The sequence below is a fragment of the Oncorhynchus mykiss genome, chromosome 17, assembly GCF_057628025.1.
Source record: "Oncorhynchus mykiss isolate SJ-2025 chromosome 17, ASM5762802v1, whole genome shotgun sequence".
NCBI lineage: Eukaryota > Metazoa > Chordata > Actinopteri > Salmoniformes > Salmonidae > Oncorhynchus > Oncorhynchus mykiss.
Window position 1 is genome coordinate 58690236 of NC_143038.1, and position 18252 is coordinate 58708487.

The window sequence follows — 18252 nt, forward strand, 5'->3', positions numbered from 1 at the left end:
GTGCAGCTGTTGGGCCATAGACAGCCATTTCATGAAGCTCCCGACAAACAGTTATTGTGCTGACGTTGCTTCCAAAGGCAGTTTGGAACTCGGTAGTGAGAGTTGTCACCGAGGACAGATGATTTTTACGCACACGTTGCTTCAGCACACGTTCTGTGAGCTTGTGTGGCCTACCACTTCGCGGCTGAGCCGTTGTTGCCTAGACATTTCCACTTCACAATAACAGCACTTACAGTGGAACGTGGCAGCTCTAGCAGGGCAGAAATTTGACAAAAACTGACTTGTTGGAAAGGTGACATCCTATGATGGTGCCACGTTGAAAGTCACTGAGCTCTTCAGCCAATGTTTGTCTATGGAGATTGCATGGCTGTGTGCTCGATTTTATATACTTGTTAGCAACGGGTGTGGCTGCAATAGCCAAATACATTAATTTGAAGGGTGTCTACATAGTGCACGTGCAGATATGTGCACCACGTCATTGCTCTCATTTCGGTCTGGTGTTGTTGCATGATGTACCTCTTGCTAGCTGTCACTCATATGGCGAGAGGCTAAAGCTCATTGGTTGAACTCGAATTGCTAGGGGGCTAACCAACGTGGGGGAAAGTGTAGGGAAAATGGCACAGCACAGGTTCTAGAAAAACAGTTGCTTTCAAACTCGGGATTCCGTGGCTAATTGAGGTAAGACGGTAATTCTGCTCATAGGTTATTTATGTATGAACTACACATTGACACATCAAGCCCAAATCAGGAGGTTTAAAAAATACTTAGTAGTTAAAAAATACTTAGTAGTAGCCACATTTCTGGAGCATGTCTTTAATAAGAGCTATGAATGGAACCAAAACTGCCCTTTCCTCTTTTCTAAAGCAATAAAAACTCAGTCTACACATTTTTTGATTCCTCAGAAATAATGTATTTCTGCTGGAGCTTTGACTGATATCGCTCTCTCCCACTCCCCCCTTCTCTTTCTCTTTCACTCTTTCTATTTCTTTACCACTCTTGTTCATCTCTCATAAAGTCTTCTCTCTGAAGTCCATGAGCCATATTGTTGATCAAGCTCAAGCTCATGCAATGCACCTCTTAATTTATATCAAACCATACAATCTAAACCTTTATAGCATCTCTTTATTGTATATCTACAACCTATTTTCTTTGGCCTCTTAATTTTGACATAGAATACAACCACATGTGCCTGGATAAGGCCTCTACATTGTGTGTTTAAATTTACTGTGTGTAATGTGGATGCACAGAGCCAAGTAGAGCCAAGTCTTTTTCTCTTTCCAACTGCAAAAACTCCCTGGGTCTTTGGCGTCCCTCGCTAACCGCAGTCACACATAATACTGCTCCCAAACTACAAGGCCTAAAGCTGGGCTCAACGTTTTCAATAATGACCCCAATGTCCTCTTTACTTTACTACAACACTAATAGAGAGAAGGGAAATGTAAGTTAATCTGTTCTCTTTATCCAGGTACTTTCGTAACCAGTCCCGGCTTGCTGCAAAGTTCTTCTTACATCAAGGTAGGCTAAACCCAAATACTTTGGTGGCATGTACGTTTTAGAGATACTCAGAGTACATATTATCTAGATGGCACATAGATCTTGTTGTCTTGTATTACTGGAGTAATTCTACCAGTACGGAGTATGGTGCTTGCGGTTTGGATGTCCTTTCATTTACTTGGGTGAAATGGTTACCATTAACAAAAAAAGCCTTACCATTGCGCCATAGTGTTCAGGTAAGTCCAAGACTAATGCACACACGAGCAAAATTACTCAACCATAACCTAAAAGCAGAGGTCAAATAGAAAGTCACACAAGCTTTTTATTGCTGAGGTTAGGGCTTGAGTAACTGTAGACTCCGTCACAGAACCATCAGAAGCCTCATCATTCCAACGCTCTATTTGGAAGCAGTGAGACAGAGAGAGAGAAAGACATGGTAATGGACCTGACATTCCTGCCTGGCTACCTGATCTGTCTGCCACGAGGCAGCAAGCCCCTCATATCCAGTAAATTACAGGAGGGAAGAGCACCTCTTAATGCACAGCCAGGAAAAAGAGACATCTTGAAGGAAAATAATAAGTACACTACGGGAGTGTGTGCAATTCCCATTACAGCATGCAGTATGGGCCACAGGAGTATTGAGTGTAATGGAAGAGGCTGCCATATGGGACAAGGACTGGGCTGTGTGCAGTGCAGTCAGGCTCTGGGCAGGTGGTGGTATGCAGAGATAAAACTGGTCTGAGATCAGGCTGGATGGATAGTGCAAGCAGGATTATAAAGGACAGGCAACACCAACTAGTTCCTCTAGCTGGTCTGGAGTCAGTTCCATCATAATTTGTGGACTCTATTTGACACAGTATTAATACCAATGGGAAACCTCAAGACATGCCACAGGCTGTCTGGTTCCTCGCTCCTCACTTTAATGTGGATAACGGGTGACACCATATCAAGGGAAGGGAGGAGAACTCACGGAGCTCGTCGAAGTGTGTCTCGATCCCGTCGGCCCCCGGCACTGAACAGATGAGCCGAGCCTTCAGGAAAGTGCTCCACTTGTTGACCAGACAGCAGTGTCCACCGTCATCATTCTGCAGGGAGAAGAAGAGGGAGAGGGAAAGGGAGAGAGAGGGAGAAGCGGAGGGAGAGAGAGGGAGGGAGAGAGAGGAAGAAGTGGAGAGGGAGGGATAAGTGGAGGGAGAGAGAGGGAGAAGCAGAGGGAGAGGGAGAAGCGGAAGGAGAGAATGAGGGAGAAGCAGAGGGAGAGGGAGAATATGAGAGAGAGGTAGAAGTGGAGGGAGGGAGAGAGAGAGGGAGAAGTGGAGGGAGAGAGAGAGAGGGAGGGAGAAGGGTAGAGAGTGGGAGACGCGGACGGACAGAGAGCGGGGGAGAGAGAGGGACAAAACATGGTCTTCGTCACACACACACTCACATCCTCCCACCAAAAATAAACACAGGTGGAGTCACCCACACACACTGTACATATTTAAAAAGCAGCCCGGTTTGGAGAGCGAGCTGGCGAATCGTTGACAATTGGTTAGTTGTGAGGAGATGAGATGGTAAACACTGTCTCCTTTTATTTAGAGCCAAATTCTAGCCCAGTGAGGGAGAGCCAAACCCAGTAGATGTGATTTAGAGGCATCCTCCTCCTTAACCAACACATTCTCCTTAAAGCACATTCCACTTTTATGGGGAAACTACACTGTCAGGTCATACATGAATAAATATTGCTCTAACAAATTGTTTTCAACACATATATCATTGTAATGCCCACATGGTGGTTGTAGGCCTGTACATACTGCACACGACAGTCTACACATATTTATATGTAATAAGTCCCTAACTGGGATTTGAAATTGTTTTCATACATTTTGTGTTACATTATTTGAGCAAATACACTGTACATTTGTTCATATATTTGGGTACTAGGAGTGTGTAGAGACAATAAACCGAACAGCATTAAGAGCATCCAGATATGTATAGAAGTGAAAAAGAGAGAATAGCATAACTGGGGACCAGTGAATGATAGAACAGCATAACTGGGGACCATTGAATGATAGAAAGTATCACTGGGGACCAGTGAATGATAGAACAGCATAACTGGGGACCAGTGAATGATAGAACGTATCACTGGGGACCAGTGAATGATAGAACAGCATAACTGGGGACCAGTGAATGATAGAACGTATCACTGGGGACCAGTGAACGATAGAACGTATCACTGGGGACCAGTGAACGATAGAACGTATCACTGGGGACCAGTGAATGATATAACGTATCACTGGGGACCTGTGAATGATAGAACGTATCACTGGGGACCAGTGAATGATAGAACAGCATAACTGGGGACCAGTGAATGATAGAACGTATCACTGGGGACCAGTGAATGATAGAACAGCATAACTGGGGACCAGTGAATGATAGAACGTATCACTGGGGACCAGTGAACGATAGAACGTATCACTGGGGACCAGTGAACGATAGAACGTATCACTGGGGACCAGTGAATGATATAACGTATCACTGGGGACCTGTGAATGATAGAACGTATCACTGGGGACCAGTGAATGATAGAACAGCATCACTGGGGACCAGTGAATGATATAACGTATCACTGGGGACCTGTGAATGATAGAACGTATCACTGGGGACCAGTGAATGATAGAACAGCATCACTGGGGACCAGTGAATGATATAAAGTATCACTGGGGACCAGTGAATGATAGAACAGTATCACTGGGGACCAGTGAATGATAGAACGTATCACTGGGGACCTGTGAATGATAGAACAGTATCACTGGGGACCAGTGAATGATAGAACAGCATCACTGGGGACCAGTGAATGATATAAAGTATCACTGGGGACCAGTGAATGATAGAACAGTATCACTGGGGACCAGTGAATGATAGAAAGTATCACTGGGGACCAGTGAATGTTAGAAAGTATCACTGGGGACCAATGAATGATAGAACATATCACTGGGGACCAGTGAATGTTAGAAAGTATCACTGGGGACCAGTGAATGTTAGAAAGTATCACTGGGGACCAGTGAATGATAGAACGTATCACTGGGGACCAGTGAATGATAGAACGTATCACTGGGGACCAGTGAATGATAGAACAGCATAACTGGGGACCAGTGAATGATAGAACGTATCACTGGGGACCAGTGAATGATAGAACAGCATAACTGGGGACCAGTGAATGATAGAACAGCATAACTGGGGACCAGTGAATGATAGAACAGCATAACTGGGGACCAGTGAACGATAGAACGTATCACTGGGGACCAGTGAATGATATAACGTATCACTGGGGACCAGTGAATGATAGAACGTATCACTGGGGACCAGTGAATGATAGAACGTATCACTGGGGACCAGTGAATGATAGAACAGCATAACTGGGGACCAGTGAATGATAGAACGTATCACTGGGGACCAGTGAATGATAGAACAGCATAACTGGGGACCAGTGAATGATAGAACGTATCACTGGGGACCAGTGAACGATGGACCAGTGAATGATAGAACAGTATCACTGGGGACCAGTGAATGATAGAACAGTATCACTGGGGACCACTGGGGACGAGAATAGTACAGAGTGTAGAACCCACTGATTGGGGGATGGGTGATTGTGTGCAGGGTCACTACCTGATCCACTCAAATAAACAGTTGTTAGCAGCTAAAGATCTGACACATGCACGTACATGCAAGCACACACCCACGGTGACTAACTGAATAAACACTATGCTTTCCATGTTTGTAAGCAAAGCCCAGAAAGATGCATCCTAAGCTCCAAGTTGACCCTACAGGGACAAACACATTCCCTGTTATTTGTTTTTGCTGATCCTCTCAATTTGCAGCTTTTGGGGAGAAGGTCAGGGAAATTACCACACGCTGTCTCAAACTCAACTCTGGACCTCAAAGCTAGATTCACTGCGTTTTTTTCATTAATCCCATCTAATCAGGAACTGATTTAAACCTGGGACACTAGGTGTGTGCAATTAATGATCAGGTAGAACTGGTTTAGGGGATCTGGCTTTTACCCTGCTGCTCTGTTACCTGAATACCTAATATATTACATCCTTTAATACGTTTTAAGACTACCAGTCGGGAGGTCAGACGATCATAGGGTCGTATGTCAGGGTTCCATCTCAAGGATAGAGACATGTATTGTACACATGGAGGTTAAATACACATGGATTTCAGCGAGTCAGTGTTAGACAAACATCAGTTCTACAGACCCAGACTGGTTCCTTTCCCTTTCTTAATGAAACTGGGGTATATTTGCTGTGCATGTCACATGCATTGTTATTTGTGAATGTGGTCTCATTATTAGTACAATCCATTCTGAGGGTGTGCTCACCAGGCAGATCCGACCGATGCGGGCCTGGGTCACAGGACTCTGGCCCATCTCAGCAGACTTCTCACGGAAGAAGAAGTACAGCTTGTCGTCATTCCTCTCTGCACTGTCAGGGATGAGCTGCACATGGATGAAGGAAGGGTCTGGGAGAAAGAGAGAGAGAGAAGGAGAGAAAGATGCGTAGGAGGATATGAAGATCACTGAACATCTGGTTGATATCATTTACAAACTGTTTGCATTTCCTGTTTATTAAAGAGTTGAGGATTTGTAAACATGAAATATTATTAAAGAAGATATTTATTTACCGTTTAACCATCTGGAGTTATACTGGTCTGTACGCATCGCGGTCTGTTTCCCAGTACGGAAGATGGCAGAGTCTGTTCCCATGAAGTCAATGTAGACCCCAGCATAGAGTTCACCATCTGAGAGAGAGGGGAGAGGGAAGGACAGAGGGAAATAGATTCAAATGAAACCTTCAGTCCCTGGCAAGACCCCCTGGCGGACCCTAGCGCCCAATACTTTCAAATCAAAATCAAACTTTATTTGTCACATGCGCCAAATACAACAGGAAGACCTTACTGTGAAATGCTTACTTACAAGCCCTTAACCAACAGTACAGTTCAAGAAGAGTTAAGAAAATATTTACCAGATAATAAATAAAAAAGTAACACAATAAAATAAAAGTAACGAGGCTATATACAGGGGGTACCGATACCGAGTCAACGTGCAGGGGTACAGGTTAGTCCAGGTCATTTGTACATAGGGGTAGGGGTGAAGTGACTATGCATAGATAATAAACAGCAAGTAGCAGCAGTGTAAAAACAAATGGGGGGGGTAAAGGTAACTAGTCAGGGGGGCCATTTGATTAATTGTTCAGCAGTCTTATGACTTGGGGGTAGTTAAGGAGCCTTTCGGTCCTAGACTTGGCGCTCCGGTACCGCTTGCTGTGTAGGAGCAGAGAGAACAGTCAACGACTTGGGTGACTGAAGTCTTTGAACAATTTTTAGGGCTTTCCCTTACCCATGTCCAGCAAAATATCTTTAGACTGTCATCACCAGGGTGTCAATGTCAAAGACATCTTTAGCACACAGTGTGGACAAAGACAGATGAACAGCATACATCATAATACACACATAATAAAGATCACGCTGTTTGGCGAAACGGACTAGCCGCTTTTTAAAGATATGTGAAAAAGGCACACACAGGGTAGAAGGACCAGAGTCTTGTTAATCAGTGGGGAGACTGAATTTTGGTCCTCCAGTTGCTGTTTGGGCCTCATATCAGAGCAGGTGTTCCAGCAAGCATTTAGTAGCTACGGGGAGTTCTCAGGGGTGGGGTTAATGGGACAGCAGGGGCTTAGGGCAAAGGCAGCAACAGCTATACTACTAGTCTGTAACAGAATTAATTCAATTCTCCAGGTCTTTAATAAGTAAAGTCAACACAGGCCCTGATTTACAGTATAGAGCGTGTGTGATATCTAGGGGTAGGGGTGAGGGGGTAGACCTACATGTGTGACCTTTTAGGGGTCAAAGTAGTATCCAGTTCTTATTCCCCGCCATTAGTCACCCATAGCTGATGTTAACTAGTAGAGACTGGGGTTCATTCGTCCTGGTTCCCTGCTTCCCTGGTTCCGCCCTGTTCAGCTGGCAGTGTGCTAATGTGGGAAGGCCGTGCTGACGATTTACACAGACTTTCCCACTCCACAGTCAGGATCAATTTACACTGACTGTCCCACCCCACAGTCAGGATCAATTTACACGGGTGGCAACTATGAGGTCTGGCCCAGGCAGAATGACACTCAACTACCTCATGGTTCCTTTTAGAAGATCCACCAACACCAACACCATACCTTACAACATGAAGTTACCACAAACCAAACATGTTGCAATGTGTCATGTGATTGATCTGCATGTATTGGCTAGAAAAGCACATGATTGGATTTCTCATGATAAATGACCACAACAAATCATATGAATATGTTCTTGGTATTTTTCCAATGAAAGTCACAAAGCTACCATGGAAAGGATTGGTTTATTAAAACTGTGAACCCACTGGTCTGTGCCCACAGCTCCTTAAATCTGATTCTTAACAAGGCATGATGCCTTCTGATTTTATCATCAGAGATGAGCTCAGCATTGCTCTGCTATCCATCTCAATGAAAATAGGCACAAAATGAAAAAGGATACTTTTTCTGCCTAGACAGATGTTAGGCAATACAAACATTTAAAAGTTGCCCCCCCAAAAATTGGAATAAAGGAGGTGGCCATTTGTAGCAGTGGGAGATAAAAGTAGGCGTACACAGGGGACATGGCCTCAGGGAGCGTCAGAGTCACTGAGAGAGCCATGGGGACAAACTGGGTGAACTGGAATGGACTGAGACTGGGACATTCCTGGGACATCTCCAGCCATGTGGCCAAGTGTGGCTTGGATGATGATACTCACTGATCAAAGCCGAGACACTGTTGAGCTTTGGGTCGTAGGAGCACTTTCCCTTCCCAGACTCCACTTTTCCCGGCTCCAAATGCCATATGTATTCCTGAAATGGAAAAATCATAAGAAAGAAGCAATAAATTCATAGTGGTCTTCCTCATGTCAGTGTGATTCCCTGGTGGAGGGAAAATTGAGGCAGTTCAATATTCTTCCAGTAGGTCCTCTGGGACCTATAAGGCATTGTGGTTTGTAAAGGATGAAACATAGACTAATGAGAGTGCCTGCATATAGAAAAAAAACAGGATCTCAATCCAACTCTTTTAATTCCTCTCTAGTGCACTAGAATGACTGAGGGCATAATGCGTCAAGGGGCTGTTCTCTGCACAACAATCTCTCATTGGCCAAATGTCTCTCATCCTCTCTTGGTTAAATCTGTATACTGTATATAGCCCTACTGCTGCTGAGACCTGTACTTCTGCTCAGCAAAAACATGCCTGGGATGGAGGCTGGATGACTGATGCTCATGACTCCTGGTGTCTCTATACACAGCACTGAAAGGTGATTGGCAGGTATTTGGAGTCGCGGATAGAAACAGCCAATGGCATGCGATGACATGCCCTGTAGCCTTGCCACAAACCAGAACAAGTAAAATCCCCCAATCCCTCACTCTCCAATCGAGGACTGAGGGGAGCAGAGAGACGAAGGCACCTTTGTCCTTGTCCGTCAACACAGGAGAAAGTGCAGCGCTTGCCAATGTTATTCTCCACTGGCTCCTGCGTGCACCCTTATGATATTCCCTCTCACCTTTGATTAAAATCAACCACACATGTAAATCTGAATGTGTTGGCAGCTCCCTGCAAGAGATGCCAGATGTTAATGAAAATGCGGTCACATGTGCCAAGGGATATTCTCTGAACATGTTTTTAAACCCTTTATGAAAGATGTTACCCGACAGAGGACTAAGTGTTGCATGCAACATATTCAAACATAAAGGCCCTGTCCTTCTAAGGGTTAAGAGTTCCTTCCTGTACTGTGAATGGTGTTGCTCAGCTATGTGGATCTATTATTTCCTTTCTGCTTTAGCAGTTTGTGTTTGTCCTGAACCAACAGGGCTGCAGTGAGAGTGGGTCAGACGTTAACCGTGTGAGACCTGTGGGAGAGGTTGGCCCACATTCCTACAGAGGGAGAGGGCGGTGGGGTGGGGGTGGGGGGGGTGGGGGGTGAAGGACTGGAGGGTGGGGTGTTCTGTGTCCTATAACACAAGTGACAGGACAATGTAAGGAGGAGAGGAAAGAGATGAATTTATCGACCACAAATGGGCTTATTAGTTAGAAACACTGTCATACATCAGTCATCGATGGTGTCAGTGTTATACTGTATTAATCCTCAATGAAAGATCTATATTTGATTATGTAGTGTATTAACATGTTGTGTGACCTTGTGTAGAAAATCACAAAGTGCTGGACATTCATCTCTCTCATGCATAAGAAGCAGGTGACACAAATAGTGGACAATCAGTTCAACTGCACACCAAAAGAGTGTGAGAGAGAGAGAGAGAGAGAGAGAGAGAGAGAGAGAGAGAGAGAGTGAGTGAGTGAGCATGAGAAAGAGCGAGTGCTCAAAAGAGGAGGCTTACACAAAAATTGACAAATGAACAACGAGAGCAACGCACAACAGAAATATGACGGAGGAAACAAAAACAGACAAACATTTGAACAACCAATTTATTTTCTCCAAATGGACAGGGTCTAGAGAAGACATGCTTAGCAGTGAAGAGATCAGCGGTCAACTACACTAGAGACCCAACTCAGTGGGACAATTCAACGGATGATGACAGAAGTGTTTCAAGACACAGAATGAGCACAGACAGAACAGAAGGGTCAGGAGACATGCACAGCCCTCCCCCTACAGAGAGAGAGGGAGAGAGGGAGAGAGGGGGAGAGAGAGTGCGCATGGCATGCAAGCTGAGGCCCAGAGTGGGTCGCCAGTGCACTCCCCAGCCCATTGGGGCAAGGCTCAGGGGCAGACAGGCAGAACTGTCCAGGCTAGTGACGGGCACCTGACCCACGTCCCACCTTCAGTCCCAGTGTCTCGAACACAGCGCTGGGTTGGGCCGCACGGTTAGCCCTCGCTCCAGTCTGGGGCATCTGCAGGTGCATGGCGGCCTAAAACAGGAGACAGCGACACATTCTGGATGTTACGCACCTGCAGTAGACGGGACATGACGTGAGCTCAGTAACTCTGTAAACTGGTCTGGGACTGATGTGACTGCATGACCGTTTGAATAATGTCATTCGGACAGTTTGTGAGGAAAATGTATGGATTTCTCATTCTCTACATTCTCTGTGAGATGAATGTTTGTGTAGCTTAACTTCACCAGATGGCACGAACATCAGCAAAATCCATTCTATACCCTGTCGTTGAGTCAATACAGTCTCTCACAGCATGGTACTTCCACTCAACTCTGGCCTGAGCCACTGCCAAGAACCAATATTTGGATTTTCCAGACAATACTAGCTATCATAGCCCCATGTAGGCTACTATCCTTTAGGTTTGTAAAAAGGAAATCACGCCTGAATAATGGCTTAAATGAAAATGAAAGAATTCTGAAATCTGGCAAGCTGTTATCAATTGATCTGCATGTCTTCAGTTACAAAAGCAGGTTCCTGACGTATGAGAAGGAGTGTCCATGTGTGTGTATACATCCACATTAGAAAATGAGCCGATTTCTGGCATTGAGCAGCGTTTCGCCTACTCATGGTTTCCCGTCTGAAAAGCTGTGTGTGTGTATGGTTGTACCATTTTACATCTCTGCTCCCATACTTAACTCCAGAGAGAGAGAGCGACTGACCTGTCTGTTCAATGTGAAGGGAAAATAAAAGCCATCTCATTAATGTACTATAACTAGGACATTTCACTGGCACCCCATAATGGGAGCTGCCATGGCCAATTACCCAACTCCTCACATGGTGAGGACTAGAGGCTGAGGGAGCAAAGAGGGAGCAGGCCAACTGAGAGGCACAGGGCTGCTAGAGCTATGAGTAGATGGATGGATGCCCTTTGTTAGTAAGGGTCATATGGATCCATATGAAATAGCAAAGGGGTGTGAAGAGTGAGTCCTCAGAGAGGAGGAAACAGGGAAATATTATTTATCCACAACCCTTTATTTATTCCCTCTTAAATGCCCCAGGAACATCGTTAAGGAACAAGTGTTGAATTTAAAGCAGCAGGGCTGGGGGTATTGGAGAGGGGCAATGAAACAGGGAAGTACTCTGTGGTGGTGATGCCCGGCTCCAGGAAACTCAAGACTTCCAATTAAGGAGTGAGACTAAACAGACAGCACCGTAACAGTAACGGTAACAGCAACACTGCGCTGGGGACGACAGCTGTGTGCAGGCTGGGACTCCAATGGTTGTCTAGGCATGGGGGCAGGAGATGGAGCTGTGGATATCAGGAGGGGTAGAGGTTTGTGAAGGTAGGAATGAAAGTAGGATTGAGAGAGAGGTAGAGAGAGTAAGAGAGGTGTGGGGATGGAAAGAGAGAGCGAGAGAAAGATGGAAGGGAGGAAGGCTGGGTTAGAGGTGTGGGATGGAGACTAAAATGTTAGAGCAGTAGTCTCCCTCCTTCACCTCTTGACTGTGTACTATAGCGTAGGGAACACACACCTAGTGTATTCCAAAATTCATGGAGCTCTAACCTGTGCTTTGTGTCCGCGGTTGACGTAGGTACAGACGGGGTTGTAGGCTCCAGTCCCACAGACATACAGGTGGGTCCTGTTCCACGGCTCAATCAGACGGATGAAGTTCCCACACTCGCCCTGCTCGGGGACAAACATAGACAAACAAGAATGGATTATCAACATGAATGATACCCAGATAGAACAAGGTACAGAATGTCACTATTTCAATATACCAGTTTAACGGTCATCTATTAATCCAGACTTAACATTGGCCAAAGGGAGACAGTGAGGCTGGTTGGTCTCCTATGAGCTGTTCATTGCCAGTCCTGCCCTGTCTGCCTGGCCAGACAGAGGGGAAACAGGCTTTTACAGGGCCAAATGAAATCCACACAGGTGTGTGCCACTAGAATGGTTTCGCTTGAACCCTTTTTTCACTAAGCTAAAAACTCACATAAATACTTAGGCTGTATACACCTAGCAATACAGGCACACAAATATAAGTGAGTAAAAAAATATATATACTTTATAGATGTTCAATATATGAAGAAAATACATGACTTCATGTTACAGATGGCACAAATCACCTGACCTGAAACATAAATGCTGAATTAGTTGTGTGGAAATGGAGAGTCAACAGAAATACTTACATTGGTGTCCTTTCCACTTAGAAGACACTCAGTCTTCCTCTGCTGGGAGACAGGCCAGTGGAGCTGATGGCAGGGGGGAAAACAGAGGTCATTTTATAGCAATAACCCAACCCATCGCACAACCCGTTCAACATCACTGGACTTTATAGCTGTGGGGCAAAACCTGCCACAGGGATATCCACCCACGGTAATATTAGCCGACTAGGAATGGTCATATCTAGACATGTTTTTGTAGTTTTACAACCCTCATCTCCAGAAAATGGTACAGTCAAATACAAACTGGAGGTGAGCTAATCAAAACATCCAACGCAGGGCAGCGGAATGGAACATATGACCCTCGGGGCCGTTTCTGAGAGCTGAGGTAAATGGTTAGCCTCACCCGGGCTTATAGAGCCCTGGAGAGGAGAGGGGAGGGAAGGGAGGAGATTTTTTTTTTTTTTTATTTTACCTTTATTTAACCAGGTAGGCAAGTTGAGAACAAGTTCTCATTTACAATTGCGACCTGGCCAAGATAAAGCAAAGCAGTTCGACACATACAACGACACAGAGTTACACATGGAGTAAAACAAACATACAGTCAATAATACAGTAGAAACAAGTCTATATACGATGTGAGCAAATGAGGTGAGATAAGGGAGGTAAAGGCAAAAAAAAAGGCCATGGTGGCAAAGTAAATACAATATAGCAAGTAAAACACTAGAATGGTAGATTTGCAGTGGAAGAATGTGCAAAGTAGAAATAAAAATAATGGGGTGCAAAGGAGATAAATAAATAAATAAATAAATAAAATAAAATAAATACAGTAGGGAAAGAGGTAGTTGTTTGGGCTAAATTATAGGTGGGCTATGTACAGGTGCAGTAATCTGTGAGCTGCTCTGACAGCTGGTGCTTAAAGCTAGTGAGGGAGATAAGTGTTTCCAGTTTCTGAGATTTTTGTAGTTTGTTCCAGTCATTGGCAGCAGAGAACTGGAAAGAGAGGCGGCCAAAGAAATAATTGGTTTTGGGGGTGACCAGAGAGATATACCTGCTGGAGCACGTGCTACAGGTGGGTGATGTTATGGTGACCAGCGAGCTGAGATAAGGGGAGACTTTGCCTAGTAGATGACCTGGAGCCAGTGGGTTAGGCGACTAGTATGAAGCGAGGGCCAGCCAACGAGAGCGGTGGGTAGTATATGGGGCTTTGATGATAAAACGGATGGCACTGTGATAGACTACACCCAATTTGTTGAGTAGGGTATTAGAGGTTATTTTGTAAATGACATCGCCGAAGTCGAGGATTGGTAGGATGGTCAGTTTTACAAGGGTATGTTTGGCAACATGAGTGAAGGATGCTTTGCTGCGAAATAGGAAGCCAATTCTAGATTTAACTTTGGATTGGAGATGTTTGATGTGGGTCTGGAAGGTGAGTTTACAGTCTAACCAGACACCTAGGTATTTGTAGTTGTCCACGTATTCTAAGTCAGAGCCGTCCAGAGTAGTGATGTTGGACAGGCAGATAGTTTTAGGTGCAGGCAGCGATCTGTTGAAGAGCATGCATTTAGTTTTACTTGTATTTAAGAGCAATTGGAGGCCACGGAAGGAGAGTTGTATGGCATTGAAGCTTGCCTGGAGGGTTGTTAACACAGTGTCCAAAGAAGGGCCAGAAGCATACAGAATGGTGTCGTCTGGGTAGAGGTTGATCAGAGACTCACCAGCAGCAAGAGCGACATCATTGATGTATACAGAGAAGAGAGTCGGTCCAAGAATTGAACCCTGTGGCACCCCTATTGAGACTGCCAGAGGTCCGGACAGCAGACCCTCCGATTTGACACACTGAACTCTATCAGAGAAGTAGTTGGTGAACCAGGCGAGGCAATCATTTGAGAAACCAAGGCTGTCGAGTCTGCCGATGAGGATGTGGTGATTGACAGAGTCGAAAGCCTTGGCCAGATCAATGAATACGTCTGCACAGTAATGTTTCTTATCGATGGCGGTTAAGATATCATTTAGGACCTTGAGCGTGGCTGAGGTGCACCCATGACCAGCTCTGAAACCAGATTGCATAGCAGAGAAGGTATGGTGAGATTCGAAATGGTCGGTAATCTGTTTGTTGACTTGGCTTTCGAAGACCTTAGAAAGGCAGGGTAGTCTGTAGCAGTTTGGGTCAAGAGTGTCCCCCCCTTTGAAGAGGGGGATGACCGCAGCTGCTTTCCAATCTTTGGGAATCTCAGATGACACGAAAGAGAGGTTGAACAGGCTAGTAATAGGGGTGGCAACAATTTCGGCAGATAGTTTTAGAAAGAAAGGGTCCAGATTGTCTAACCCGGCTGATTTATAGGGGCCCAGATTTTGCAGTCTTTCAGAACATCAGCTGACTGGATTTGGGAGAAGGATGGGGTGACAGGAGGTAAGGGAAGGTGAAGAGGTGAAGCGTTAGTGACTGTAAGGTCTTACAATGAGCGGCTCCTTGTTGATGTCATGCAGGTCCAGGGACAGGATGTGGTCCTTGCTGCCCACGTACATGCGGTCGTGGTCCTCGTCCATACGCAGGATACGATAGTCAGACGTGTTCAGCAGGTAGGCAAAGTGTTGGGCAGTGCCAGTGGACCTCAGCTCTGCAGAGAGAGGGGGGAACAAGAGAGCAATGTATCCTTTTGGGGCATAAAATTGCTGTACACAAACACAGTAACACACACGCTCAACTGACACATTTCACAAACCACCCCTGTTAGGCATACCGATGTGTGGTTCATATGATGGTTTGAACTAATACTGTTGAAACCAAACACAGCAGATCAGTGACAAGTGCTAGAGAGGGTCTCATTGTGTTGTTGACATCTTAACACTGTCTAAGAGATGCTCCTTCTAAGAAAAGTATAATTATTATTGTCTTTCTTCCACATCTCTGTCAAATACTGCCATGGACATCTGCCAAGGATGCTTTTCTCTGGTCATCTGAAGGTCTGAGCTCTGACGAAATGAAGAATGCATTTAACAGACATTCCCAAGGAAACAGAAACAGGACGCTTCCTACAGAACCTTCCATGTGAGACTGGAGTGTTTGTTTGATTTGTTCTCTACGGTTCAGCACCAAACACAAACACTCTGTGGGACCCTACAGGGTAGGGCTTAGCAGGATGGTACTAATATACTGCTGCTTGACAAACATTGAGGTTTCACTAAATAAGCTGGAAGATCCTGTTAAATTTTACCTTTATTCTACTTAAACATTTCAGGAGACCACCAACAAACAACAGCTCTAAGATACCACATGTACTGTATGTTACTTTTAGTGGTTCAATTGTGGAGATAAAAAACAGTACAGGAAGCATGTAGGTCTAATTAAAGTCTAAGGTGTGCCTGCACGTAATCAGAGGAAGATGTTTGGCCATGTCCCCACTCTCTGAGGGTGTCATAGGGAGAGTGGGATATGCAAAAAAACACATTTCAAATTCGCACATTCATATTAATACACACTTATACCTGTGTGAAATAGGTCAAATATGAGCAGCCACCTAAAAATGATAATAATAATTATTATTATTAATATTGTTACGTCAACTTATGTCAACAAACAAAATGGTCCTGGTGTATCACAGCTTCAAAGTGAAAACAACACAGCATAGTAAAAATACATAAAATGTATCTGCTATTTCAAAAGTGTAAAAAGCAGTTTATTAATATCCATGTTTATGCAGGACCTGTTTCAAAACCAGTAACTCTACTCTGGTATGCCTGTCTAAAGCCAAAGCAGGCAAGTGCTGGTTTACATTCAAGTCCCTCTGTTGAACATAGTGAAAACTACATTCCTATGTAACTGTCTGACTGTCTCTCAGGAAGTTGTCTGAATACCAAGACAAGGCGGGAGTCATGCCCATGTCCCCCATCAAACCACAGGACCTTAAAATAAACTCTATCCACAGACATTTCTTAACATACTCACCACTGAATCTGATATTACCAGTCTTTCATACAGGATCTAAATATAACTCTGGGTTACGTCAATAATCAATGATTAATAGCATTAGATTTGCTATATTTATACAGTTTAATTTAATACGTGTGTCAGGCAAGCGTCTGTTTATAGGTCATATGTGTGATTGACAGCTGTCGGGGACCTACAGTGCCTTTGGAAAATATTCAGACCCTTTGACTTTTTCCACATTACAGCCTTCTTCTAAAATGGATTAACTATTATTTTTTTCTCAGCAATCTACACATAATACCCCATAATGACAAAGCGAAAAAATAGTTTACAAATCTAACAGAAATACCTTATTTCTATAAGCATTCAGACCCTTTGCTATGATACTCAAAATTGAGATGTTTCTACAACTTGATTGGAGTCTACCTGTGGTAAATTCAATTGATTGGAGATGATTTGGAAAGGTACACACCTGTCTATATAAAGGTCCCACAGTTGACAGTGAAGGTCAGAGCAAAAACCAAGCCATGAGGTCGAGGGAATTGTCAGTAGAGCTCCGAGACAGGATTGTGACGATGCACAGATCTGGGGAAGGGTACCAAAAAATGTCTGCAGCATTGAAGGTCCCCAGGAACACAGTGGCCTCCATCACTCTTAAATGGAAGACGTTTGGAACCTTCAAGACTCTTCCTAGAGCTGGCCGCCCGGACAAACTGAGCAATCTGTCACTCTGACAGAGCTCCAGAGTTCCTCTGTGGAGATGGGAGAACCTGCCTGAAGGACAACCATTTTGGCAGGATTCCACCAATCAGGCCTTTATGGAACTGGGTGTTACATAACTTTGTTAAATAAATAAATAAAATAAGTATCCATCTTTTTTGTCATTTGTGAACTCAGGTTCCCTTTATCTAGTATTAGGTTTTGGTTGAAGATCTGATATTATTCAGGACCAAAAATATGCAAATAATTGTAGAAAGTCAGAAAGGGGGCAAATACTTTTTCACGGCACTTTATATCACTGGTGATGTGCTACTGAACAGGACGTTTAACACAGACACATTCCAGGGCAGTTCAAGCCCTTTCTGAACCAGCCTGTCGGCAACAACTCAACGTATGTTGGTTTTCAGAGGCTAGCTGGATGTGACCATCTGTTAGGTGAGGAGGGACTCAGAGAGCTACAGAGCAACAATATACCCTATAGAACACCCATATCCAGCTCCAAAACATATGTAATCCAAAAGCATAATCACCTGATAATGTATGAATAATGGAGTGATAATGTACACCAAAGGGTGGCAACAAACACTACCACACCAAACATATGACCCATTTAAAACATCTATAGCTAGTTGCCATGTGTTTTTTTCTTCACCAAAACTATAACATAACACATTCAATATCTATTACACTTTAGTATACTGTTATGCATTAGATATGCATATTTATATAATAACACTGCTCCTTTGTCAGTGAAAAATAGTTATCTAAACAAATACAGAACATTTGCCAGGCTGTGTAGAAAATCCTATTCCATCAGTTCTCATCTGTTCTGGTTAAAGAATGGATCAGAGCTTTCTCTTTAGTCTCCCCTAATGCTCCTCCTGTAGCACTGAATTGAAGCGTTACTAAGAGGAGGAATCTACTGTTTCTATACCCGTATTAGAGGCCTTTCTCCTGGGGGTTTGGCATTGAGCTCATTGTAAACCCAACGTGCCATGGAACTTCCTGGTGTCTCGTC

At 44.4% G+C, this 18252-nt stretch overlaps 1 protein-coding gene across 6 annotated transcripts in view; it reads right to left on the reverse strand.

The window, feature by feature from the left end:
- The window catches only part of LOC110494581 (semaphorin-3F), a 93887-nt gene that overhangs the window by 17944 nt on the left and 57691 nt on the right, over positions 1–18252 (reverse strand). For 3 of the 6 annotated variants that reach the window (XM_021569771.3, XM_090206101.1, XM_090206102.1), the window contains exons 3-10: positions 15044–15204; positions 12611–12673; positions 11982–12101; positions 10360–10449; positions 8297–8390; positions 6160–6276; positions 5858–5997; positions 2465–2579 (exon numbers count right to left, since the gene is read on the reverse strand). In XM_021569771.3, coding sequence (XP_021425446.3) covers positions 2465–2579; positions 5858–5997; positions 6160–6276; positions 8297–8390; positions 10360–10449; positions 11982–12101; positions 12611–12673; positions 15044–15204 — 900 coding nt within the window. The remainder of the gene's footprint in view (positions 1–2464; positions 2580–5857; positions 5998–6159; positions 6277–8296; positions 8391–10359; positions 10450–11981; positions 12102–12610; positions 12674–15043; positions 15205–18252) is intronic. The other 3 variants (XM_021569773.3, XM_090206103.1, XM_090206104.1) reach the window with 1 other exon arrangement.